General features: G+C 40.7%; 1 protein-coding gene across 1 annotated transcript; it reads left to right on the top strand.

Annotated features, from left to right (window-relative positions):
• The first annotated feature begins 19 nt into the window (after positions 1 to 19).
• LOC113889926 (cytochrome P450 4X1) lies at positions 20 to 27,984 on the top strand. The gene is made up of 11 exons (XM_027537348.1): positions 20 to 153; positions 1,334 to 1,378; positions 2,836 to 2,963; positions 5,879 to 6,006; positions 6,092 to 6,246; positions 17,793 to 17,899; positions 18,545 to 18,732; positions 23,914 to 24,047; positions 25,431 to 25,495; positions 26,253 to 26,332; positions 27,155 to 27,984. The coding sequence occupies exons 1-11, from the start codon at positions 30 to 32 to the stop codon at positions 27,321 to 27,323; spliced, it is 1,323 nt and encodes a 440-aa protein (XP_027393149.1). The 5' UTR covers positions 20 to 29; the 3' UTR covers positions 27,324 to 27,984.

Below are 27,984 nucleotides of genomic sequence, written 5' to 3'. Positions count from 1 at the left end.
ATTCATTGCAGTTATTTAAAGATGGTAAAATGGAGATCCTTGAGAAGATTGTAGAAAAATACCCTTGTGCCTTTCCTCGCTGGATTGGGCCCTTTCAGGCATTTTTATATATCTATGATCCAGACTATGCAAAGACATTTCTGAGCAGAACAGGTAAGAAAAGACATGACTCTCAGGGTCCTAATCCTCCTAGGAGTGATATGACACAACCCACAGGCAGGCTTCTAAAGGAATTCTGAAGCAAAGATTGGTATTGGGCCTTTAAGAGACACTGGCGGAAGTGTGGAGAGGTTTCCCACCAATCCTGAAGGGGATTCCCACGTCCCCCTAGTCCCTTGTCTTGTTCAGACTTCCCTGGACTGTTTTAGAGCAGTGTATCTTAAAGCCTAGAAGGTACCATTGGATCTCCAGGGCCTTCCTTTCCTATCTTGGTTTTGTGACTTCAGCATCAGTAATACTCCCCACCTCAGCCCATTTCTTGAGTATAAAGTCTTCAGGAGAAATGTTCCCAGGGTAGATTATCTCATACCACAAAATTCAAATGTCCAGTTTTTGCTCTCCCAACTTTGTAAAGCTAATGATAGGCTCAACTTCTTTGTGCTATTACCTCCCTCGCATGCATGCATGTGCTAAGTCGCTTCAGTCGTGTCCGACTCTTTGTGACCCCATGGACTGTAGCCTGCCAGGCTCCTCTGTCCACAGGATTCTCCAGGAAAGAATACTAGAGTGGGTTGCCATGTTCTTCTCCAGGGGATCTTCCCGACCCAGGGATTGAATCCACGTCTCTTAAGTCTCCTGCATTGCCAAGTGTGTTCTTTACCACTAGCACCACCTGGGAAGCCCCATCACCTCCCTTACTCTTAGTAAAACCTTATAAAGGCAGCCTTTCCCTGAAAGCCCCTGTGTCTCCCAGTCCCAGAGCTCTGATTTGTCTCATATTCATCTTGTAAAGGACAAGAGCTGTGAAACACCCTCATGCTAGAATTCCTGAAAGGGTTCTGCAGGTCCCGGCTCTAATAGTTAATTTGCTTTCCAAAGAAGATGTGATATATTGTCCCAACTCCTGTCCTGGACACTTTGCAACCTTTGGGCAATCTGTTTCTGCTGGAGGAAGTGGAAACAAGGAAAGAATCTGGATTTGTGTACCTGTCTGCCTCCTGGAGCTGCTGTTGTCAGCTTCCTGAGCCAAGACAGCCAAGGGCTGTAGGGAGTGAGCCCCGGGCTCCCTTTTGCTCACTGTTTGTGTTTAGTTTCGGCAAATGAAGAGAACCTTCCCCAACTTTGGTGATTTTCCTCTAATGTTGTCTTTTGTTTCCTCTGCTTGACTCTGCAGATCCCAAGTCCAACTTCCTGTATAAGTTCATGACTGCAAGCATTGGTATGTATATGCAAATGAAGGAGGTGATCCACTCTTTCTTGAAGCCCCATTTGTATAGTAGAGCTTGCCAAGAAAACTCAAATTAGACTTCAAAAGCATTGAGAATATGGTAGATCTATACTAGGAGTTTTCTAGGGGGAAGGTCAAGAGGAAGTCCTAAGGTCAGCACAGTGCAACTTCCTAGGAACCCTTCTTGTCAATTTCTCTGCCAAAGTCTCATTTGCAAGACAGCCTGTCTGTAAATCTGTCCCATCTCTTGTCTTTAAAACTGCAGCCTTACCATCCACATTCTTTATTTTATTCTTTCTTCTCTCTTGTTTTCTCGGATCTTTCCTTTTCTTTTTGGAGTTTCTGTATTTCCATATGCAAATCAGTAAAGTTTTGCTTCAAACTGCAGTTTGAAAATATTCCATGCTTAATTACAAATTCCAAGCTTAATTACAAATTAAGCTTTTTAGTTATATAACTGGCATTTATGTTAGACAAGAAAGTACTTAAATGAAAGAATATAGGTTTTGGATTCAGAGCTACTTGAATTTGAATTCTGCCCTTCCCCTATCCCCACTAACTAGTTGAGTGATCTTGGAGAAGTCATCTAATTTCTCTAAGCCTCTGTTTCCTCATCTTTGAAAATAAAGATGAGAATAACATCTCTGAGCTATTGTGGATTGAATGAAACACATATTTTCATTTTAGCCATTTTAGTGTAATGGCTGGCATTTTATCAGCGTTGGAGCATGCATCTATTGCAAGTCTGGCATGTTATAAGCACTCAATGAATGATGGCAATTATATATTTATAAACTTTAAGGTTCTTTTAAAGCCAAATCTTTACTTTTCTGGTAACAGAAGATTATGAGGCCTTAGGGTTGACGAGTCTTTTCGCTTTGTATCACTTACAGGTGTGAAGCACAGACTAACACTGAAGGAGAAGGTAGCCGAAGACAGACTTAAACCTCTTATCTAGTTGTTTGTGAATTTTGTGTCAGCAAAATTTCAGACAGCAGTTTATGGATTGGTTTTGAATAGATAGGAGATAAATATTTGTTGTGCCTTTACTGGGACCAAGCTAGTCACCTTATGTATATGCCTTCATTTAATCTGCACAGTGACCCAGTAAAGTAGGTATTTATTATCACAGTTTCGCATTGAGAAAACCAAATTCCAGGGAGGTTACATAACTTAATTACTACCAGGTAGTAACTGGTGATTTCAGGATTAGCATGCTTATCCAGCTTCAGAACTCAGGGTCTTTCTTACAGTGCTAAATACATCCATCCCAGGTGTAAGCATCAAAACTCACTTCATCCTTAATGTACGAGCACTGCTTTGACATTCCACTGTGTCACCACTGTCTGTGCACCAACAGTCGCTCCATGATGTCTATGTTCCTCAGCTGTCCTTCCCCATCTCACCTAATAAAATGGCATGTGGTTTTGTGCCTTTAATTTCTCAAGGAAAAGGACTAGTGAATTTGAGTGGACCCAAATGGTCTCAGCACCGTCGTCTACTAACTCCTGGATTCCATTTTAATACCTTGAAATCGTTTGTCGAGGTGATGGCTCAATCTGTGAACATCATGCTGGTAAGTGAAGGGATGAAAGTGCTCTGGCGTGTTGCAAAACGCTACAGCGAATGTATCAGATATCTGTTTAGTGGGTAGTGAAAGTCAAATGAGGATGATTTCTAGAAATTACCCAATGTACAAGTACCCACCAAGCAATGAGAATCCATGTAAGCCTTTGCTATCGTTCTTTGGATGATAAAAGAGGATAAAGATCTGGTCATCCATCTTAGGTATATTTTGAGATCTTATGGCAATAAACCAAGTACCAAGTGGTAAGACTCAGATGATAAGTGCTGTGGTGACAAGTAAGGAAACTAGAAGCAGCTATAATAGCTTCAGATTCAGAGGAGACTCAAATTTACTATGACATATGAGCTGGACTTGAATATGTGGATAATATGGATGAGGGCATTTTAGGCACAATGAGTTAGCAGGAGTAAAAGTTTGAAGGTTGGAATAGACTTGCCTGAAGGCCATAAAGGACCTAGAAAGAATCCTCTTGGAGGTAGTTGAGTATCATTAGGAGCTGACCTATGCTCAGCCAAAGGGGCAGAAGGATGTTGCAGAATATACCTGTGGGTGGTCCCTGATTTATAAATGAGTTCTAGTCCAAAATTCCACTTGTACATGGCATATTTTTGATTTTTAAGTTGTACACACTTGAAAATAAGACAAGTAATTCATTAATACAGTTTCATTATAATGCTTCAAACCCCACAAACAGAGCCAAAGTTGCCCTCCACCTACAACTGCAAACCCATCCCTTTCCCAAGAGAGAACCACTGTTACTACCTGGTTGGCTGGGCCCTCAGCCAAGCTCACAAAAGTGGATTTAACCTGAAATTGACTGGGATTGTGACTAAAATGTTCATTGTGCTTTCTCAAGGCAGAAACCTAGAAGTACAGGCTAGAGAGGGCATGCTTTCCAAGTCTGGTGCTGTGCAGTTTTATGCACAATTGCAAATCAGCCTGTGGTGATATTTGAGTTTATCAACAGTTTGATGAACCATTTCTATCTTTCTTGCTTCTCAGTTGCATATTTTCCCAAGACTCCTCTTATAGCTCCTCCCCTGCTTTGTTGCAAAGTGTCTCTGGAGAGCCTCTTTTGTTCTCATTTCTTCTAGATCCCCCTTTTTTTGGTATTCCTGTAGGTTTCATTTTATTTTATTTATTTTTATAGAATTCTCATTGAAATATAATTGATTAACAATATTGTATTAGCAAACTCACTTTTTGTACTCAGTAAAACTTACGTAATCCTCAGCCATGTCCGACTCTTTGCAGCCGCCTGGACTATAGCCCACCAGGCTTCTCTGTCCATGGACTTTTCCAGGTAAGAATCCTGGAAAGGGTTGCCATTTCCTACTCCAGTGAATCTTCCCACCCCAGGGATCAAACCCGTGTCTCTTGCATCTCCTGCATTGGCAGGCGGATTCTTTACCACTAGTGCCACCTGGGAAGCCCTCAGGATGAAAGCAACTGACTAAACAATTCACACTTGGGTAAAAGATTTTTTCAATTTCTTTGCCTTTTTTTCTGTGGCCTCCAAATCTTTAGCACCCAGCTGTAGGCAGGGGTGCTCAACAAATATAGCTTGATCTAAACTTAAAACATGTAGATTTATTTGTATTTTTTACACAAAGAATGCTTATTATGATGAATACATTTTCAGCAGGGAACTTTGTGACAGTTTAAGGCACAAAACGTCCTGGGTAGTGGAAGTGGGTCATTTGGGGGCAGAAGGAGAGTGGACACAGACAGTGCTTGGCTGAGAGCCACCTCCCAGCAGCTGCTCCTATTCACTGCTTATCTCTGTTCCCCACTTCTAAATCAAAAAAAAATTATTTTTTAATTCCAAATTTATTTTTAAGGGTAGCTATAGTGGTTGAGAGTAGTGATAGGTGGGGTATCTAGCAATCTGGGGACTGAAGAAGGAGGAAGCCCTGGGGAGAACCCTTGTAATTATGGGTTTGTGTGAGATTATCTGTTTTACTGGAACCCTGATCTGTTCTAAAACAAGAGTTGTGATAATAATTGGAAGGCCAAAAATACTTACCTCAGCCATTTACCAGATACCTGGTTTGTTCCATGCTTTTTCTCATTTAGTTGGGTGCGTTTTTCCCTTCCTTATGCCAAGTAAGCACTTGGCTTATTTATGTGAAAATTAGTAAACAGAAATCTCATTTAAAATGGAATCAGGAAGCCAGAAGGGGAGCTCTCACGTCCTACCGCTAGAGGTCAACTGCAGATCCAATCGGAAGAAACCTACCTTTGCATGTCCAACAGGAAGAAGGTTACTACTTTACTATCCAGCAAAAGAAAAGAAGAATTTCTCCTTACCCACAACAGCCCGGTTAATGAGACTAACACAACTTGGACAATGAAAAACCACTGCACTCTAATCTCCCAGTTTCCTTCAATGGACTCTTTGTTTATAACAGCTCCCCCAACTCCTCCTTCTCCTTATAACTGTTCCTGTCCTTTGTTCTCCTCACTTGCCCAGGTGACTCACTGGTAAAGAATCCACCTACAGTGCAAGAGATGCAGGAGACGAGGGTTTGATCCCTGAAGTCAGGAAGATCCCCTGGAGGAGGAAATGGCAACCCACTCCAGTATTCTTGCCTGGGAAGTCTCATGGACAGAGGAGCCTGGTGGGCTACAGTCCATGGGGTCACAAAGAGTTGGACCCAACTGAGCAGACACGCACCATGATTGCATGTCCTGAACTTCAATTCTTTGCTGTGCCTAAATAAACCCATTTTACTGGTGAAATAAGGGGCAGCTATTTCAGGTTAACATTTACTTATATGACCTTTGACCCCTACTAAGTCAGAATTGTCTCTGTCACATGGTAAGAGAAGTGTCAGGGAGGAACTTTCAGATAAAAGCATTTTGATGATGATGATGATGTTGATCTTGACCTCCTGTGCCAGAATAAGTGGGAGAAGATTTGTGGCTCTCAGAATACACTTCTGGATATCTATGAGCACATCAACTTGATGACCCTGGACGTACTCATGAAATGTATTTTCAGCTGGGAAACCAACTGCCAAACAGACAGGTCAGTTACAGGAGGGGTAAACAAAAAACTTCATTTGCATTATCTAAGCCGTTTATTGACATATTATCTCCACTCCCTCTTCTAGCTCCCATGATAATTATGTAAAAGCAACAAGTGAAGGCAGCAATATCCTTATGCAACGCCTGTTCAATTACTTTTATCACTATGACCTAATTTTCAAATTAAGTCCTCTGGGCCACCGCCTGCGGGAGATAAACAAGATATTGCATCATCATACAGGTATTTCTTGAGTTCGGATTGTCCAAGTCCATACGCTGTCTCAGTTGTATTCTGTCTCTCTAGAGGAAAAGGTCTCAGTGTGAAAAGAGAAAGAATTCTTGTTCTTAATGGAGCTTTTATAGGAACACGGCTCAAATGAAACAATTCCTATAGAAGAGTTTGCTATATCCACAGTAATAGTCTTATCTGAATTTTTCTATATAGGTGAAAGTGAAAGTCACTCAGTTGTGTCTGACTCTTTGCGACCTCATGGACTATACAGTCCATGGAATTCTCCAGGCCAGAATACTAGAGTGGGTGGCCTTTCCCTTCTCCAGGGGATCTTTCCAACTCAGGGATTGAACCCAGGTCTCCCACATTGCGGGCGGATTCTTTACCAGCTGAGCCACAAGAGAAGCCCTTTCTATATATTACACCATTTTTATTATATGCAGTTTTTATTAATACAAATATAACATAGCAAGTGGGCACTTAACATTTTATAGCATACCTGGCATGGCTTTTTGCATAGTGATTGTCATAGTAATGACAAGCTAAAAATATTCAGGCAACATAGGAATAAATGGAGGAACAGAGTAAACATGGACATACATTAAAAAAAAAAGGACCCCCTGGGGGACTGTTCAATGGGTATAAAGTAGTTATGCAAGATGAATAAGTTCTAAAGATCTGCTGCACAACACAGTACCTATAGTGAACGACATTGTGCTTTAGGTAGATCTTGTTAAGTATTCTTACCCCAATAAAAAAATAAAAGAAGCTTCATTCGAAAATAAATAGTTTTAGCAAAACATAAACAAAAGTTGAAATCGATTAAGTTTTTAAGCAATTCAACACTACTTTTCATGAACATCAAAACAGAGAATATTTATCAGGCCATGAATTAATCCTTCCTCAGCTCCACCACTGAGTAGCAGTATGACTTTGGGCAAGTTACTGTTCTGTCTCAGGGTTATCTGTAAAATGAAGATTAAAAAAAAAACCTATCTCATTGTTTTGTGATGATGATTAAATATGTTAATATATGTAAAGCACTTAAGACAGGCCCTGGAACTGAATAAATGTTAAATATAAAATACATTTGTTCCAAGAAACTTGCAAGATACACCTACACATGCATACGTATGGAGACACATAAATATAGATATTATAAGGACATACAGATAAGCAGATTAGAAATCATCTAAGATACAAATGAGCTTTCGGTATAACAGTAGTTATCAAACCTGTTTGTATCATGGCCCACACCAAAAATATTAATATTTAAATATTAGAGGAAACAGGAGTGGATTTGTAGGCATCTACACAGAACTTAGTGAAAACAATTATTCACATTCTCTTGCTATTGCCTATTTATGATGAAAAAACAAAATGCAGAACATTAGGGGGAAATTAAATGTTTAATTTCTTATCTGTCCTTGCTATTCTTTGGAACTCTGCATTCAGATGCTTATATCTTTCCTTTTCTCCCCTGCTTTTCACTTCTCTTCTTTTCACAGCTATTTGTAAGGCCTCCTCAGACAGCCATTTTGCTTTTTGCATTTCTTTTCCATGGGGATGGTCTTGATCCCTGTCTCCTGTACAATGTCACGAACCTCATTCCATAGCTCATCAGGCACTCTGTCTATCAGATCTAGTCCCTTAAATCTATTTCTCACTTCCACTGTATAATCATAAGGGATTTGATTTAGGTCATACCTGAATGGTCTAGTGGTTTTCCTACTTTCTTCAATTTAAGTCTGAATTTGGCAATTAGGAGCTCATGATCTGAGCCACAGTCAGCTCCCAGTCTTGTTTTTGCTGACTGTATAGAGCTTCTCCATCTTTGGCTGCAAAGAATATAATCAATCTGATTTCAGTGTTGACCATCTGGTGATGTCCATGTGTAGAGTTTTCTCTTGTGTTGTTGGAAGAGGGTGTTTGTTATGACCAGTGCATTCTCTTGGCAAAACTCTATTAGTCTTTGCCCTGCTTCATTCTGTATTCCAAGGCCAAATTTGCCTGTTATTCCAGGTGTTTCTTGACTTCCTACTTTTGCATTCCAGTCCCCTATAATGAAAAGGACATCTTTTTTGGGTGTTAGTTCTAAAAGGTCTTGTAGGTCTTCATAGAACCGTTCAACTTCAGCTTCTTCAGCATTACTGGTTGGGGCATAGACTTGGATTACTGTGATATTGAATGGTTTGCCTTAGAAACGAACAAAGATCATTCTGTCTTTTTTGAGATTGTATCCAAGTACTGCATTTCGGACTCTTTTGTTGACCATGATGGCTACTCCATTTCTTTTGAGAGATTCCTGCCCACAGTAGTAGATGTAATGGTCATCAGAGTTAAATTCACCCATTCCAGTCCATTTTAGTTCGCTGATTCCTAGAATGTCGATGTTCACTCTTGCCATCTCCTGTTTGACCACTTCCATTTTGCCTTGATTCATGGACCTAACATTCCAGGTTCCTATGCAATATTGCTCTTTACAGCATCGGACCTTGCTTCTATCACCAGTCACATCCACAACTGGGTATTGTTTTTGCTTTGGCTCCATCCCTTCATTCTTTCTGGAGTTATTTCTCCACTGATCTCCAGTAGCATGTTGGGCACCTACCGACCTGGGGAGTTCCTCTTTCAGTGTCCTATCTTTTTGCCTTTTCATACTGTTCATGGGATTCTCAAGGCAAGAATACTGAAGTGGTTTGCCATTCCCTTCTCCAGTGGACCACATTCTGTCAGACCTCTCCACCATGACCCGTCTTGGGTGGCCCCACATGGCATGGCTTAGTTTCATTGAGTTAGACAAGGCTGTGGTCCATATGATCAGATTGACTAGCTTTCTGTGATTATAGTTTCAGTGTGTCTGCCCTCTGATGCCCTCTCGCAACACCTACCATCTTACTTGGGTTTCTCTTACCTTGGACGTGGGGTATCTCTTCACGGCTGCTCCAGCAAAGTGCAGCCGCTGCTCCTTACCTTTGACGAGCTCGCCCCTCCTGACCAAGAATGTGGAGTAGCCCCTCTTGGCCCCCCGGGGCCCATGCAGCCACTGCTCCTTGGATGAGGGGTTGCTCCTCTCGGCCACAGCCTCTGACCTTGGGCATGGGGTAGCTCCTCTTGGCCGCCGCCCCTGACTTCGGACATGGGGTAGCTCCTCTTGGCTGCTCCTGCCCCGTCGCAGCCTGGCGCTCTTGGTCGCCGCCCCTGACCTTGGGCTTGGGGTAGCTCCTCTCCGCACGCTTCTGCACGGTCCATCACAGCCGCGGCACCCCATGGAAAAGAAATGCAAAAAAAGCAAAATGGCTGTCTGCGGAGGCCTTACGAATAGCTGTGAAAAGAAGAGAAGCAGAAAGCAAAGGAGAAAAGGCAAGATATAAGCATCTGAATGCAGAGTTCCAAAGAATAGCAAGGAGAGATCAGAAAGCCTTCCTCAGTGATCAATGCAAAGAAATACAGGAAAACAACAGAATGGGAAAGACTAGAGATCTCTTCAAGAAAATTAGAGATACTAAGGGAACATTTCATGCAAAGATGGGCTCAATAAAGGACAGAAATGGTATGGGCCTAAAGAAGCAGAAGATATTAAGAAGAGGTGGCAAGAATATACAGAAGAACTGTACAAAAAAAAAATCTTCACAACCCAGATAATCATGATGGTGTGATCACTGACCTAGAGCAAGACATCCTGGAATGTGATGTCAAGTGGGCCTTAGAGAGCATCACTACGAACAAAGCTAGTGGAGGTGATGGAATTCCAGTGGAGCTATTTCAAATCCTGAAAGATGATGCTGTGAAAGTGCTGCACTCAATATGCCAGCAAATTTGGAAAACTCAGCAGTGGCCACAGGACTGGAAAAGGTCAGTTTTCATTCTAATCCCAAAGAAAGGCAATGCCAAAGAATGCTCAAACTACCACACACTTGCACTCATCTCACACGCTAGTAAAGTAATGCTTAAAATTCTCCAAGCCAGGCTTCAGCAATATGTGAACCATGAACTTCCTGATGTTCAAGCTGGTTTTAGAAAAGGCAGAGGAACCAGAGATCAAATTGCCAACATCCGCTGGATCAGTGAAAAAGCAAGAGAGTTACAGAAAAACATCTATTTCTGCTTTATTGACTATGCCAAAGCATTTGACTGTGTGGATCACAATAAACTGTGGAAAATTCTGAAAGAGATGGGAATACCAGACCACCTGACCTGCCTCTTGAGAAACCTGTATGCAGGTCAGGAAGCAATAGTTAGAACTGGACATGGAACAACAGACTGGCTCCAAATAGGAAAAGGAATACGTCAAGGCCATATATTGTCACCCTGTTTATTTAACTTATATGCAGAGTACATCACGAGAAACGCTGGGCTGGATGATGCACAAGCTGGAATCAAGATTGCCGGGAGAAATATCAATAACCTCAGATATACAGATGATACCACCCTTATGGCAGAAAGTGAAGAGGAACTAAAAAGCCTCTTGATGAAAGTGAAAGAGGAGAGTGAAAAAGTTGGCTTAAACCTCAACATTCAGAAAACGAAGATCATGGCATCTGGTCCCATCCTTTCATGGGAAATAGATGGGGAAACAGTGAAAACAGTGTCAGACTTTATTTTTTTGGGCTCCAAAATCACTGTAGATTGTACTTGCAGCCATGAAGTTAAAAGATGCTTATGCCTTGGAAAGAAAGTTATGACCAACCTAGATAGCATATTCAAAAACAGAGACATTACTGTGCCAACAAAGGTCCATCTAGTCAAGGCTATAGTTTTTCCAGTGGTCATGTATGGATGTGAGAGTTGGACTGTGAAGAAAGCTGAGCGCCGAAGAATTGATGCTTTTGAACTGTGGTGTTGGAGAAGACTCTTGAGAGTCCCTTGGACTGCAAGGACATCCAACCAGTCCATTCTAAAGGAGATCAGCCCTAGGTGTTCTTTGGAGGGAATGATGCTAAAGCTGAAACTCCAGTACTTTGGCCACCTCATGTGAAGAGTTGACTCATTGGAAAAGACTCTGATGCTGGGAGGGATTAGGGGCAGGAGGAGAAGGGGACAACAGAGGATGAGATGGCTGGATGGCATCACCGACTCGATGGACATGAGTTTGGGTAAACTCCGGGAGTTGGTGATGGACAAGGAGGCCTGGCGTGCTGCGATTCATGGGGTCGCAAAGAATTGGACATGACTGAGTGACTGAACTGAACTGAACTGAAATGTTAAATTGGTCAAAAATAAAAACTTTTCAAAATTTTCCATTAGTCAAATTTATTTATATTTTCTTTTACTGCATCTAGATTTTGAGCAATAGTTTAAAACCTTCCCTATTCCAGAATACCTCAATTATGGCACTAATGACATTTGCTGCTGCTGTTGCTGCTAAGTCGCTTCAGTCGTGTCTGACTCTGTGCAACCCCATAGATGGCAGCCCACCAGGCTCCCCCGTCCCTGGGATTCTCCAGGCAAGAACACTGGAGTGGGTTGCCATTTCCTTCTCCAATGCATGAAAGTGAAAAAATAAAGTGAAGTCGCTCAGTCGTGTCTGACTCCTAGCGACCCCATGGACTGCAGCCCTCCAGGCCCCTCCGTCCATGGGATTTTCCAGGCAAGAGTACTGGAGAGTGGGGTGCCCTTGCCTTCTCCATGGGGCTAGCTAAATCTTTGTTATCCAGACAGTGAGGAGCTGTCCAGTGCATTGTAGGATGTTTAGCTGTTTCCCTGACATAAACCCACTTGATGATAGTAGGACTCTTGACAGAGTTGCTTTAATATTTCCAAATGATTATCAATTGTCCTATCACCATTTATTAAAAAGTTCCATCTTTTCCAGTCAGTTTGAGGTAACCACTTTTATCATATTCTAATGTACTTGGACCTATTATTTCTTCACTTTCTTTTCTATCCTTGGTCTATCTATTTGTGTGCTAAATCACACTGAATCAATTGAAGAGACTTTGTAGTATTTTTTTTTAATTAATAAGGTATTTTTCAGGGGGTTTTAGGCTTATAGAAAAATTGAGCAGAAAACACAGAGTTCCCATATATTGCTACTTCTTCACCACCCCCTATATACATACTTTCCCTTATTAACATCTTGTATAACTATGGTGTATTTCTTATAATGGGTGAGCCATTATTATTTTACATACTGCTGCTGCTAAGTCACTTCAGTCGTGTCCGACTCTGTGTGACCCCATAGATGGTAGCCCACCAGGCTCCCCCGTCCCTGGGATTCTCCAGGCAAGAACACTGGAGTGGATTGCCATTTCCTTCTCCAACGCATGAAAGTGAAAAGTGAAAGTGAAGTCGCTCAGTCGTGTACAACCCTTAGCATGGACTGCAGCCTACCAGGCTCCTCCATCCATGGGATTTTCCAGGCAAGAGTACTGGAGCGGTGTGCCATTGCCCTCTCCAAATCATTTTACATACATATTTATTTATTGTATTTATTTATTTTTGGCTGCACTGAGTCTTCACTGTTGCACATGGGCTTTCTCTAGTTGTGGCCAGCAGGGGCTACTCTCTACTTGTGCTTCGTGGGCTTCTCATTGCAGTGGCTTCTCTTGTTGAGAAACACAAGATCTAAGCACATGGGCTTCAGTAATTGTGGCTGGTGGTCTCCAGAGCACAGGGTCAGTGGTTGTGCCACATGGCTTAGTTGGCCTCTGGCATGTGGGATTTTTCTGGACCAGTGGTGTCCCCTGTGTTGCAAGGCAGATTCTTAACCACTGGGCCACCAGGGAAGCCCTCTTGAGCCATTATTATTAACTAAAGTCCATAGTGTAGGGTTCACTCTTCATGGGTACACTCTCTGGATTTTGACAAATATGTAATGATATGTTTCCACCATCACAGTCTCATACAGCATAGTTTCACTGCCCTTAAAACTCCCCTGTGCTTCACCTACTTAGCCCTCCTTCCTTTGTGCCACACCCCTGGCAACCACTAATTTTTTTACTGTCTCTATAGTTTGGCCTCTTCCATGTCATTAACTGGAATCATACTATATGTAACCTTTTTAGATTGGTTTTTTTCACTTAGCAATATGCATTTAAAGTTCTTCCATGTATTTTCATGGCTTGATAGTGCATTTATTTTTATTGTTCAATTCTATTTTATTGTATAAGAGCTTCTCTTTTGGCTCAGCTGATAAAGAATCCACCTCTAATGCGGGAGACCTGAGTTCGATCCCTGGGTTAGGAAGATCCCTGGAGAAGGGAAAGGCTACCCACTCCAGTATTCTGCCCTGGAGAATTCCATGGACTGTGAAGTCCATGGGGTTTCAAAGAGTCAGACACAACTGAGCGACTTTCACTTTCACTTATGTGTAAGTGAAACACATACACTTAACAAACTGTTAAGTGTATCACAGTTTGTTTACCAATTGAAGGCAAACAATAGTTTGCTTAGTTGCTTTCAAAAAGCAAAGTTTCGACAATTTTGAATAAAGTCTCTATAAACATTTGTGCACAGGTTTTTGTATGAACTTAAGTTTTCAGCTCCTTTGGGTAAAAACCAAGGAGGATGATTAGAGATGGCATGGTAAGGATAAGTTTAGTTTTGTAAGAATCCACCAAATTATCCTCCAAAATGTTCCCTTTATTGTAATGTCTCTATTTGGTTTTGATACCCACCGGGGTTCTTGGTCTTCCCCAGTCAATAGAAATTGACTGGAAGCCAGACAAGAAATTCAGTCAAGCCTTCATTGGGGCTCCAGGAGGGAGCAGAAACAAGTGACAAGCTCCCTGGTTTGGGCCCCAAGGCGGGTGGCTGAGCTTGCTTCTTACGTGGGGTGACGATAGGAGTGTGTCCAGGGGTCTGGCTGGAAGGGCGGTTTAGGTGGTTTGCCCATCCTTTGTGTTGTTGAGTGCAGGGAGCCCTGCGGAACACCCTGCTTTTGCTCCTGACACCCAGTTTTTGCTCCAGGTCCTTCAGAAACAGCAGATGGGTTTTGGTTTTGGTTTGTCTATTTTATGTCTTTTGGTCTAGAGTTTGCCCTAACTGCACATGCACACAATAATTTTTAGTCCCATATAGTTTCTTTGTATACTGTAGCTTGAGAAGAGATGTGTCCAGGTACAAGCTTTTCAGCACTGCAACAAAGGGTCCCAGATTCCAGGCCTGTCTCAGTTCAGGAGTGAGAATAATGGCTGGTCTCATAAAATAAGTCAGGAAGTACTCCCTTTGTGTCTATTTTTCTGGAAGAGATTGTAGAGAATTGGCAGGATTTCTTTCCTAAGTGTTTGGTAGAAATCACCAAGGAAATCAACCAAGTCTGGTCCATTCTGGTTTGGAAGGTTATTAATTATTGACTCAAACTGTTTTATAAATAGAGGTCTATTCAGATTAGCTACTTCTCTTTTGACTTTTGGTAGGTTGTGTCTTTCAGGAAATTGACCCATTTCAACTAGGTTATCAAATTGTAAGCATGGAGTTGTTCATAATATTTCCTTATTCTCTTTTTAATATCCATAGGATCAGAAGTGATGGTTCCTCTTATACCTAATAATAGCAAGTTTGTCTTTTCTCTTTTTTCCTTAGTTAACCTGGCTAGAGATTTATCAACTTTATTGATCTTTTCTAAGAACCAACTTTTGGTTTCATTGATTTTGTCTCTTTATTTCTTATTTCAGGTTTATTGCTTTCTGCTCAGATTTTTATTATTTCTTTTCCTTTAGTTAATTTGGACTTAATTTTTTTCTTCTTTTCCTGTTTCCCAAGGGAGAAGCTTAGATTATTGATTTTAGATCTTTCTTCTTTTCTGATAATTCTTTTAATGCTATAAATTTCCCTTTAAGCACTGCTTTCACTGTATCTCACAATTTTGATTAATTGTATTTGAATTTTCATTAATTCAAAATATTTTTTAAGTTGAGACTACTTCTATGACTCATGTGTTATTTAGAAGTGTGTAGTTTACTTGCCAAATAATTTGGAGTTTTCCAATTATCTTTCTATTACTGATTTCTATTTCACTGTGGTTTGAAAGCATACATCCTATGAGTTCTATTTTTTAAAGTCTAGATTATGGTTTATGGCCCTAAGTATGGTCTGTGTTGGTCAGTGTTCTCATGTTGAATGAGATATTTTATAGTTGTCAAATAGATCCAGTTGATTGATGATATTGTTCAGTTCAACTATATCCTTGCTTGTTTTCTGCTTGCTGGATCTGTCCATTATGATAGAGGGATATTGAAGTCTCTAACTATGATAGTAGATTTATTTATTTCTTCTTGAGTCCCATTACTTTTTGGCTCATGCATTTTGAGACTCCTTTGTTAGGCACATGCACATTAAAGATCATTGTCTTCTTGGATAATTGACCCCTTTGTCATTATGTAATGCTCTTCTTTACCCCTAATATTTTCTTTTCTCTGAAATCTCTTCTGTTTGAAACTAATATTGCTTCTCCAGCTTTCTTTTGATTAGTTAGCATGGTATATCTTTCTCTGTCCCTTTACTTATAATCTATGTATATCTTTATATATTTAAGGAGGGCTTGTAGACAACATACAGTTGGATCTTGTTTTTTAGGTGCATTCTGACCTTCTTTGTCTTTTAATTGGTGTAGTAAACCATTGATGTTTAAAGTGATTGTTGATATTTGTTGTTCAGTCACTCAGTCGTGCCCGACTCTTTGCACATGGACTCCATGGACTCCAGCACGCCAGGCTTCCCTGTCCTTCACCATCTCCCTGAGCTTGCTCAAATTCATGTGCATTGAGTCGGTGATGCCATCCAACTATCTTGTCCTCTGTCATCCCTTCTCCTCTTGCCTTCAGTCTTTCCCAGCATCGGGGTCTTTTCTAATGAGTTGGCTCTTCGCATTAGGTGGCCAAAGTATTGGAGCTTCGACTTCAGCATCAGTCCTTCCAGTGAATATTCAGGATTGATTTCATTTAGGATTGCCTAGTTTGATCTCCTTGCAGTCCAAGGGACTCTCAATAGTCTTCTCCAACACCACAGTTCAAAAACACAAATTCTTTGGCACTCAACCTTCTTTATGGTCCAATTCTCACATCCATACATGACTACTGGAAAAAACATAGCTTTGACTATACGGGTCTTTGTTGGCAAAGTAATGTCTCTGCTTTTTAACATGCTGTCTAGGTTTGTCATAGCTTTTCTTCCAAGGAGCAAGTGTCTTTCAATTTCATGGCTGCAGTCACCATCTGCATTGATTTTGGAGCTCAAGAAAATAAAGTCTGTCACTGTTTCCATTATTTCCCCATCTGTTTGCCATGAAGTGATGGGACTGGATGCCATAATCTTAGTTTTTTGAATGTTGAATTTTAAGCCAGGTTTTTCCCTCCCTACTCCTCCTATTTTTAGTAGCATTATTTTCACTTTTAATGCTTATGTGTTACTATTCTGTCCACATCTTTATCCTTATTTTATTCTGTTATCTAGAATTAAGTCTTTGAAAGGCACACCTCAGTTATTTTAATGAAGTTTTTCCAGTAATTTCTTGGTTGGATGAAACTCATCCACTATAGATTCCTCAGTATGGGCTTCATGAGCAAAGCATTTTCTGAGTTCATATAAGTTTATAACAGTTTTTTGGTAGGCTTGATACATGAAGGACAGTTTTGCTGGATAAAAATTTTGCCTCACACTTTGTTTCCTTGAGTTTTCCTAATACTCTAACCTTGCCTTGATTTTTTTTTATTGTTCTCGAGAAGTATGATGCTAGCTTAATTCATCATCATTAAAAGTCATTTGATATTTTTGTCTAGAATCTCTGAGAATTTCCTTTTCTCTGCCTTTAATGTCAAGTAGTTTTATTAGGATATATATATATATATAGGAATTGGTTATTCTGTTGCAATTTTTCCAGACATAGTATGAGCCCTTTAATATGTAGATTTAATTTTTCTCTTATTTCCAGACAGTTTTCTTGGATTATAATTTTAAACATTCTATCCAATATTTTTTTCCTTTCAGCCCCTTCAGTTATATATAGGTTGGCATTTATTTGCTGGTCTTTTTCTTTTCATTCCATTTCATGTGATAATTTTTCCATGAAAATGAGACATTAGACTGAGAAAGAAAAGAATGATTGGTTACTTGCACCTACATTTTTAATTTTTTAATTATATTGCCTACTTAGTTATATAAAGTATATTTTCATCTGTTGTGTTTGCCTTTGGAACTTTGAACAAAAGTTGTCATTTGATGGGAAAATACACATCTGCATAAATTAAGTGTTAGTCATGTCCGACTCTTTGTGACCCCATGGACTGTAGCCCACCAGGCTCCTCTGTCTATGGGATTCACCAGGCAAGAATACTGGAGTGGGTAGCCGTTCCCTTCTCCAGCGGGGGGATATTCCTGACCCAGTGATTGAACCTGGGTCTCCTGCATTGCAGATGGATTCTTTACCATCTGAGTCACCAGGGAAGCCCCTCTGCATAAGTTAAATCTATTTAAATGTAATGAAGTCACTCTAACTTCAGGAAATTAGACAAGATTTGAAACTATCCGGGGGGTCATGGCTTTTTCTGTGATTTATTTTACTTTGATTGACTTTTCTGTCACTTTGGTAATGGGGAATATTTATTCTACCCTAGACAAGATAGTCAAGAATAGAAGGAATTCCCTCAAGGATGAGAATAAGCAGACTAACACTCAGAAGAGGAAATACCGGGACTTCCTGGATATTGTCCTTTCTGCTCAGGTAAGTCTTTCAAATTCTGAGCCTACTCATGTATCTAATTAATTGCGTGGGTAGTTAGAAGAGAGGGAGGAGGGAAGACAAGAAACAAAATCTTTCAAATTCTGAGCCTGCTTATGTATCTAGTTAATTGTGTGGGTAGTTAGATGAGTGGGAGGAGGGAAGACAAAAGCAAAACTGATCAACTAAATTTAACAGTACTTTTGAATTGATGGTTGGTGCTGCAGTTTGAGATTAAAAACTGAATTCTACAATTCTGTCACTAGAGGGAGTCAGATAAGACTAAATTTTTTACAAATTCAGCAGGATTTGGTGATTATCATAAAGATACATGGTAGTTCAGGGAAACACGGGAAAGTGAATCAGATTGAGCTGATAAACCAATGAGGAAGAGATGCTGAAAAGTCTGGATAAATCTGACAAAATGATTGCAGGAAGTTATTGCAGGGGCCTGCTTTTCTTATCTGTCTTTGGTTCTCCTTTATGCCCTGGGCAAAGCATGACTCAAACTATATATTTGTTAAACTGCATAAAAATGAAAACTCTTATTTGATAGCTAGTTTTTCCCCCTAAAACCATTGTTTTGACTGGGGCTTCAAACATCTGTAAACTGACACTGCATAAAAGTATCTCTACTATTCTTTCTAGGCTGAAAATGATAGCTTCACAGATGCAGACCTGTGGTCCGAGGTGAACACATTCATGGTGGCAGGGCATGACTCTGTATCAGCAGGCATTTCCTGGCTCCTCTACCACCTAGCTCTGTACCCTGAGCATCAGGAGAAATGCCGGGAGGAGATCAGAGCCATCCTGGGGGATGGGTCTTCCATTACCTGGTAAGATCTGCATCTATAAACATTTCCTCCTTCTTTTCCTCCTGGGATTTTGCTTTATTCTTTCCTCTTGGTGATCATAGTGTTTCATATGCATACACACACACACATACACATATATATATATATATATGAGTAGAAGAGGCAGGCTACTATTGTTCTCTTTTTCTACAAGGCCCAAAATTATCCCTTTCTCTTTTACACTCACTTATCCGTAAGTTTTCTATTTCATTGTTTTTTTAGTCAGTGTGTGTGTAAAAGGTCCTATTTCTTTCTTTCACTCAGGCCCTGGCGCTTTGGAAATGGGGATATGATCTCCCTAGATTTGCATCCACAGCTTGAATGGTAGGACTCCAGTGAGGCTGTGCTTCTGAAAGACCTGAGTGAACATCTGTTTCTAAGCCTCATGGAGACGTTCTCTCCCATCCCCTTGTTCACTTCTCAGGATGGACTTTGGACTTAGAACAAAATAATAAACATACTCAGTCCACATGTGTTCAACTCAAGTACAGTATGTACCACTGAAGTGCTGAAAGTGAAAATGAAAGTCGCTCAGTCCAGCTCTTTGCGACCCCATGGACTATACAGTCTATAGAATTCTCCAGCCCAGAATACTGGAGTGGGTAGCTGTTCTCTTCTCCAGGGGTTCTTCCCAGCCCAGGGATTGAACTCAAGTCTCCCACATTGCAGGCAGATTCTTTACCAGCTGAGCTACTAGGGAAGCTTTAAGTACTGAGCCACTATAAAAAGGTGCCAGATTTGATGTGGGTTCTGCCCTCAATGAGCTCATACTCTAGTACGGAAGACTGGTCCCCATATATATATATATATATATATATTTTTTTTTTTTTTGGCTACGCTAGGTCTTCGGTATTCATGGACTTTCTGCAGAAGCAGGCAAGGGCTACTCTTCATTGTGCTGTGCTGACCCGGAAATTGCTGCTCCCAGGCTCTAGAGTACTGGCTCAGTCATTGTGACGCACATGGGCTTATGAAAACTTCCATATCCATGGCATATGGAATCTTCCTGAACCAGGGATCAAACCCGTGTCCCCTGCACTGGCAGGCAGATGCTCATCCACAGCACCACCAGGGAGGTCTGATCCCCATAGAGTTGATTGCAATATAACATAGTGAGGGTAAAAAGAGAGATACACATTAGTGGCCACAGAGATTTAGCATGGGAGGCCCAGGAAGACTTATTGGGAGATCTGACACGTAAGCTGCCTCTTACAGAATGGGTAGGAGTTAGTCAGGTGGAAAACTTCGACTCCATTTGGCTAGACTTTGAGCACATCTTTCTGTTCGTGAAGCCCAGGTTATAGATGTGCTCCTCAGATACACTGTTTGCAAGGAAAATGCAGCCATTGTATTTGTTTTGTTGATCAAAGAAAGAGATGCTAACAACCCAGCCCAGTGACTAGAGGGAAAATACCATGTTTCAAATGCAAAAGTCAGCTCAATTAGAACATTTGTAAAGGAAAATATGAATTTATATAGATATAGCAGAGCCGAAGAATTGATGCTTTTGAACTGTGGTGTTGGAGAAGACTCTTGAGAGTCCCTTGGGCTGCAAGCAGATCCAACCAGTCCATCCTAAAGGAGATCAGTCCTGGGTGTTCATTGGAAGGACTGATGTTGAAGCTGAAACTCCAATACTTTGGCCACCTGATGCGAAGAGCTGACTCATTTGAAAAGACACTGATGCGGGAAAAGATTGAGGGAAGGAGGAGAAGGGGATGACAGAGGATGAGATGGTTGGATGGCATCACCGACTCGATGGACATGGGTTTGGGTGGACTCCGGGAGTTGGTGATGGACAGGGAGGCCTGGTGTGCTGCAGTTCATGGGGTCACAGAGTCAGACACGACTGAGCAACTGAACTGAACTGAAGCAGAGATCTTACTTTTTATAACAAAACACTAGTCATTTCCTACGATAAGTCAAAGGTCTAATCTATATAGCACTAGATGCAGTGTTGACTAGTAAGTTTTTATTCATTCACTGAATTTAGAGACAGTGTATATCACCTCCCACACCAATATTAATCAGATATTTTAACTTCAATTAGGGTACATGTATATACACAATTCAAATATTGACTTTTCTTATTCCTGTTTGGCCCATGTGAAATGTCAAAACGATAAGGAAATCTTTGCCAGGTGATAAAACACGCTCTAGAGGATCTCTTCGCTACCATTTATGTTAATGAGAGAAATGGCAACCATATTATAGAGAATAAAAAATGGCCTTTCATTACATTTAATGAAATTTGTACAGAACAGTCCCCAAATTTATAATTCTAATAAAACCACACCGCAAAGAGCAAATTTCTGAAAAAGTTAGAAAGTTGTTCAACATCTCCATTTGCTTCCTTGTCAATCTATTTCTGCATTGGGTTAAAAGGCCTCTCATCTTTTCGCACCAGGGCTGAAATAGACAGCATTATTTTTCTTAAGTATGTAAAGTGTTAGGCTAAGCAGAATTCCTCTTCTTATTATGAGCTTGAGGAGGAAAGAGTTCAAAATTAAAATTTCACATTAACGAATGGCCAAAGCTTGCTAAACAATCAGAAAGACAAATAAAAATACCTGAGGCAAAAAGACCAAATGTATGCTGTCATTTTACTGAACCAACCTGACAATCTATGATCAAATAAAAACTTTACTCTTCTCCCGCTGATACTTCAAACTTGTGTGGGCAAGTACTTTTCATCACTGGGGTGAAGCTCTGAGTGAATCTCATAGTGTTCCCATCCATTTAAATCACAAGAGCAGTCTCATTTCAATAATTAAGCTGTCTGGTCCAGTGTAATAATAAAAACTTCAAATTGTTATCCACTTGGAGCATCTCCATCTATTCCAATTCAGTACTTCTCTGGGTCTGGAAGCCAGAGGTGGGTGAAGCAGTTGTCAGTTCAGTTCAGTTCAGTTGCTCAGTCATGTCTGACTCTTTGTGACCCCGTGGACTGCAGCACACCAGGCCTCCCTGTCCGTCACCAATTCCCAGAACTTGCTCAAACTCATGTCCACTGAGTAAATGATGCCATCCAACCATCTGTCATCCACTTCTCCTCCTGCCTTCCATCTTTCCCAGCATCAGGGTCTTTTCCAATGAGTCAGTTCTTCGCATCAGGTGGCCAGAATAAAGGAGTTTCAGCTTCAGCATCAGTCCTTCCAATGAATATTCAGGACTGATTTTCTTTAGGATGGGCTGGTTGAATCTGCTTGCAGTCCAAGGGACTCTTAAGAGTCTTCTCCAATATCATAGTTCAAAAGCGTCAATTCTTCAGCATTCAGCTTTGTTTATAGTCCAACTCTCACATCCATACATGACTACTAGAAAAACCATAGCTTTGACTAGACGGACCTTTGTTGGCAAAGTAATGTCTCTGCTTTTGAATATGCTGTCTCGGTTGATCATAACTTTTCTTCCAAGAAGCAAGCATCTTTTAATTTCATGGCTGCAGTCACCCTCTACAGTCATTTTGGAGCCCAAGAAAATAAAGAGGGGGTTGTTGTTGGCTTCTGCTTACCAACCCTTCCAGAAATGGTCCCAGGAGGGAGAGAGGATGAGGAGAGGCAGCTGGTACTGTTGCCGTCCTGCCCTTTAAACTTGGTGCTTCCTTTTACTCTCAGTGAGGTTTCTGGAGATTCTCTCACTGGGACTTTATGATGATGATTCATGGGGCAAAGAAATTCCTGTCCTTAGAGTGTCCTTCAAGCTGGTTCAGAAGCTGTCCTTCTTGCTGGTTCACTGGCCCATAGGACTCACTGTAGGCTTCTTGCTTTGTCCCTGCTCCTTTCCCTGCCTCTCTGTCTATTGTGAATCATGGCCTTTCCTACTAGTTCTGTTCTTCCCAGCCTCTAAGGAGCACATGTCAGAACATCTTCTTTAATCCCCTCTTTGCTAAATATGAAGGGAACCCCCTCTCCAGCATTCTCCACAGCACTCCAGCATTCCAGCAGTTCTTTGGAAGGATCTTTTTTCCCTCTCAAAACTTGGAGGCCTCCTCTCTTCATTCCTTAGCCGTTCCTTGATTTATATGATGAGCTAAATGTTGCAAAATGTTTTCAGGAATCTTCTCAGCAAATCCTTTACCAGTAGTTTAGTGCTTCACTTTATTATGAGGATATTTGGGGTTTTTTTCAAGTAGAGTTAATTTATAATGTTGTGTTAGTTTCTGGTGTACAACAAAGTGACTGTACTTTTTAATATTCTTCCCCTCACCTAACCCCTGTGGTAACCATAACTTTGTTTTCTTTGATGGTGCTAGTGGTAAAGAACCCACCTGCAGTGCAGGAGAGGTAAAGAGACGCGGGTTTGATCCCTGTGTCAGGAAGATGCCCTGGAGGTGGGCACAGCAAGAAACTCCAGTGTTCTTGCCTGGAGAATCCCTTGGACAGAGGAGCCTGTTGGGTCACAGTCCATAGGGTCACAAAGAATGGGACACGACTGAAGCGACTTAGCATGCACAATCATAAATTTGTTTTCTTTGACTGTGAGTCTGTCTCTGCTTTGCAAATAAGTTCATTTATATCATATTTTAAATATCACATGTAAGTGATATCATATAATATTTGTCTTTCTCTTTCTGACTTATTTCACTTAGCATGATGATCTCTAGATCCATCCATGTTGCTGCAAATGACATTGTTTCATTCTTTTTATGACTAAGTAGTATTCCATTGTGTATATATAGCACATCTTCTTTATCCACTCATCTGTTGATGGATATTTAGGTTGCTTGCATTTCTTGGCTCTTGTAAATAATGCTTCTATGAACATTGGGGTGCACGTATCTTTTCAAATAAGAGTTCTCCAGATATATACCCAGGAATGAGATTGCAAGAGTGTATGGTAGCTTTGTTTTCAGTTCTTTGAGGAACCTCCATACTGTTTGCCACAGTGGCTACGCCAGTTTGCATTCCCACCAAAGCATAGGAGGTTCCCTCCCTTTTCTCCACATTCAAGGTGAGGATGTGTGGCTCCTATATGGTCCCTTGTCCTCTGGGACCTCAGCTGATCCTGAGGCAGAAAGTGTTCCTTTTTAACATTCTGTTACATAAACCAATGGGTAAAAGGACTTTGACCAGGAGCAAAGGTTGAATAGAAAAATACGTCAGTATTTACAAACTGAATATGGAGTCTGAGTTCCCTGTGCTCCCTCTCTTGTACTCACAGGGACCAACTGAGCGAGATGTCATACACCACAATGTGCATTAAGGAGTCACTCCGCTTGGCACCTCCAGCCATGTCCATTTCCAGACAACTCAGCAAGCCCATTACCTTTCCAGATGGACGGTCTTTGCCTGCAGGTCTTTGCATTCTTTTCCTAAGCAGTTTCTAAAGATCACTGAATCCTGGGGACCACAGTGAAAAAGACCAGAGGGATTCTCAACTCTTGGAAGAGTCAAAAGACAAACTTCGGGATAGCTGGCTTAGGGTTGGGCACCTGCTAAGTTCTCAGTGGGTAATGCCTTGACCAGATGTGGGTTTCTGAGACTTTCCCAAAGGTATATAGTCATTTGAAGCAAAGCTATGAACAGAACCTATATCACCAGAATCCCAACTCAGGGTTTCTTCCATTATGGGATGTTGTTTCTAAGATAATCCTGGCTTGGCTGCATTTGACACCCAGCAAGACTTCATGGGAGATGAACACTTTTATCTTTATCTAGAAGATCCAAAGAGGGTCTTTGTCTTCATCATCATAGTAATATTACCCTAGTAAGTATGCAGCACTTAAAAGTTTACATAGAGCCTTCAAATAGATTATCTCATCTTTTTCATCTTGGAACACGCTCTTAGCAGATGCTTATATGTGTTTTGCAGTTTACAGAGCGCTTTCAGATAATTTTGGTGTAGCCAAAAACCCACTGGGGGATCCCAAAGTGCATTGAGCAGAGCTAGAACTTGCTCAGAGGTTCCATGTCTGGAGCCCAGTGCTTTTCAGAACAGCACAAGTACCTGAGCAGGGCAAGTGGGAGGCAGAGAGATCACATGAGATACGCTCCACTTAATCTGCTTCAGTGTTCAATTAACTCTTGCCCTTAGGAACAAGCCAACAGGATTGCTTGTATCAGTACCAACAGCCTGTCACTTACTGTCCCTTTGTTGACAGATCTAGAATTACTTTACCAAAATTATTTCTGATAACCCAATAATCCTCAAATTATCTCACCTCTTTCTTTCCTTTTTTGTTTTTTAAATTTTATTTATTTTTCTTCTGTCTTTTTTAAAATCCTCATACTACATGAACATTTGCCAAAATTCCCTACTTCCATGTATGACCTGCACCAACAGAAACTTGTCATTGGATCTGCAGAGTAGAAGTACAATTCTGTTCCTAAATGTTCCTAAGCTGTTGTGTCTGGATACTTTATAGTCCATGAATAGATGCATAAACAATTTCTAGAGATAGTGGAAAACATAAACATAGGCTATCATTTTGACATGATACCAAGAGTGCCTTAAGATAGAATCAGGTATTAAATAGATCATTGATTTGAAAACTGAGGTGCCACCAGACCCCATCTTTTTATGGGTCCTTCACTGCTGGCATCAGCTACAGCCCACAGAACTCTGCCAGGAACTAAGTCTTTCCCTTCAAAAAGAAAAGTGTTACTGAAGAGCAGTATAAAAGGAGCTCACAACTTGCTCTTTTTTCTGCAATCTCTTTTATTTCCTTCCTTTCTCAGGAATGACTGTGGTTCTCAGTATCTGGGGTCTCCACCACAACCCCGCCGTCTGGGAAAACCCAGAGGTATGACTGTCCCACTCTCCAGATTTCCTTTCAATGCCTTTTATTGGTCAAACCCAACAGGAAACCCCGTGGGTCAGTTTGGAGCCCAGAGCAAGGTGGGAAAGGGAGGAGAAAGGATTTGAAGAGGCAAAAAGAAGGTTTGGAGCATACCTGAGTCTCTTGAAACTCTAAACACGTGTGCAGATACTTCCCTTTTTATACGCTGCTAGTTTCAAACCCGTTATGTGTAACGGCAAGTTGGACAACTGATCACGTAGGTCATCTTGGCTTGACTTCTAAGTAGATGCACTTGTACCTTCAAAGTGCAAATACTACCACCAGCCACGGTATTTCTGCTTTCCTCTTTCCTAGTCTGGGTAGCAGACTAATCACCTGGGAGACCAGACAAGGTCACCAGGTCTACAGTTGTGCTGTCCAGGGTGGTAGCCATTAACCACATGTGGTGTGGAGCACTTGAAATGTGGCTGGTTAGAACTGAGATGTGCTGGGAAAGTAAAATTTTGCAGCTGTAGTACAAAAAATAGGAAATATTTTCTTGAAGTAATTATGTATATGAATTCATGTTGGAATGATCATATTTTCTGTTAAATAAATTATATTAGAAAATTCATTACCCCTTGTAAAAATGTGGATACCAGAACATTTGAAATTACATATGTGGTGCATGGATATTTCTGTTGATCAGTGCTAATCAGTAGCTTCAGAAATGTGTTAATGGTGTTTTGGGGATGGTCGTGGGGTTACCCTCTCATTTCAGGTCTTTGACCCCTTGAGGTTCTCCCAGGAATGTAATAAAAGACACTCCCATGCTTACTTACCATTCTCATCTGGACCAAGGTGAGGACTATTTGAAGTTTTTAAAAACACATAAAAATGTTTACCTGGAAACAGCCTTCTCGCTTCAGCCCCCCAGCTCTATAAGTTCTTCTATGGAAACTTATCTTCTCACCTGACCATGAGGTAGATCTTAGTGCCTGTTTGAGCCACTGAAAGTGTCAATTAGTTTCACGAAGGACAACACCGTTTGCTACGGCATCCTATACAGCCATGGCTCAGACGGCTAAACAGCAAGGCAAGCTGTTGCTCATGGGTTCAATGCAGGTTCACTCCCAATAAAGATGAGATGATTCTTTTTCAGAAAAACAATTTATTTCATCTTTTATTTCATCTTTATATTAGAATCTTAAATTGTAAGACACTTGATATATGCATCATGATGAGTCGATATACACTGTGAGAAGATTCCTTCCCATGTAGTTCATTAACATATTCTTCAGCTTACATACCTGTCCTTTTTTGTGTGTGAGAGGACATTTAAGTTCTTCTTTCTTAGCAAATTTCAGTTCTACAATACAGTGTATTACCAACTATGGTCATCATGTTTTATTATACATTAGAACTTCATGGCGGGTTGGGAGGGGGTGGAGGGAGGAACAATTCTGTGAGCAGCTCCAAGTGCCACCCTGTTTTGGAAGGGCATCAATTTGAACCTTCCAGCTCACATTCTTACAGGGAACAAGGTAAGTCCAAAGTCCAAAAGTTGGTATGGAATTTCATGTGCAAATGTATTGTTAACATCAGACTTGTTTTTCTAGTATCTTATTAAAGCATCAGAAGAAGTATCAGTTCTTCCAGTCTCTTTTTTCTTGGTGTCTGCAGGAACTGCATCGGGCAGAATTTTGCCATAGCTGAGATAAAGGTGATTGTTGCCTTGATTCTGCTCCGCTTCCAGATGAGAGTAGAGCCCACCAAGCCTGTTGTCTTCATGCCCTACATTTTCATCAAACCCAAGAAGGGGATCTACTTGCACCTGAAGAAACTCCCCTAATGTTAGAGCCTAGGACATGATGATTTTATACATTTTGTTTTAAAGTTAAATTTCAGCTCAAGGTCCAGGAAAATAGAGAGTAATCAAAGTATGGTGACATAGGGTGTCACCTTGATATGTTTCTGTATGATTCAGAGATTTTCTCATCTTTTCTGTTTGATTCTGGTTATTACTAATGCCAAATATCAAGAATTTTCTAAGTGGCTTCCATATATTTTCTGCTGTTTTAAAATCTCTTTCAGAATTGCACTCATAATAGATGAATGTATGCTCACGGTAAAAGATTTACAACACTAGAAAAGCTATGGAGTAAGAAGTAAAAATCCCATTTCACATAGCCACACCTCCCTGCCCGATCCTACTGCTTTTCCTAAAAACAGAATAGCTTGGGATGCATTCTTTCAGACTTTTTCCTGTACATTTCATATATGCATATGTATGTACGTATTCTTGTCTATGGGATCATATCCATATTGTTCTTCCTTTTTTCACTCAATAAAAATACATCTCATTTCTAATCATGACTTCATGAAATTCTGTAATGTGAATATACTATAATTTTTTTAGCTCTTTTCCTATTATTGGAGACATTACTTTTAGTTTTCAAAACATGCTTATTGGCCATTTATGTTTATCTTTGTTTTGTTCTCTGTAATGCATA

This window comes from Bos indicus x Bos taurus, chromosome 3 (assembly GCF_003369695.1).
Source record: "Bos indicus x Bos taurus breed Angus x Brahman F1 hybrid chromosome 3, Bos_hybrid_MaternalHap_v2.0, whole genome shotgun sequence".
NCBI lineage: Eukaryota > Metazoa > Chordata > Mammalia > Artiodactyla > Bovidae > Bos > Bos indicus x Bos taurus.
Note: the sequence above shows the minus strand (reverse complement) of the source record. Positions and strands in the feature narration are given on the sequence as shown.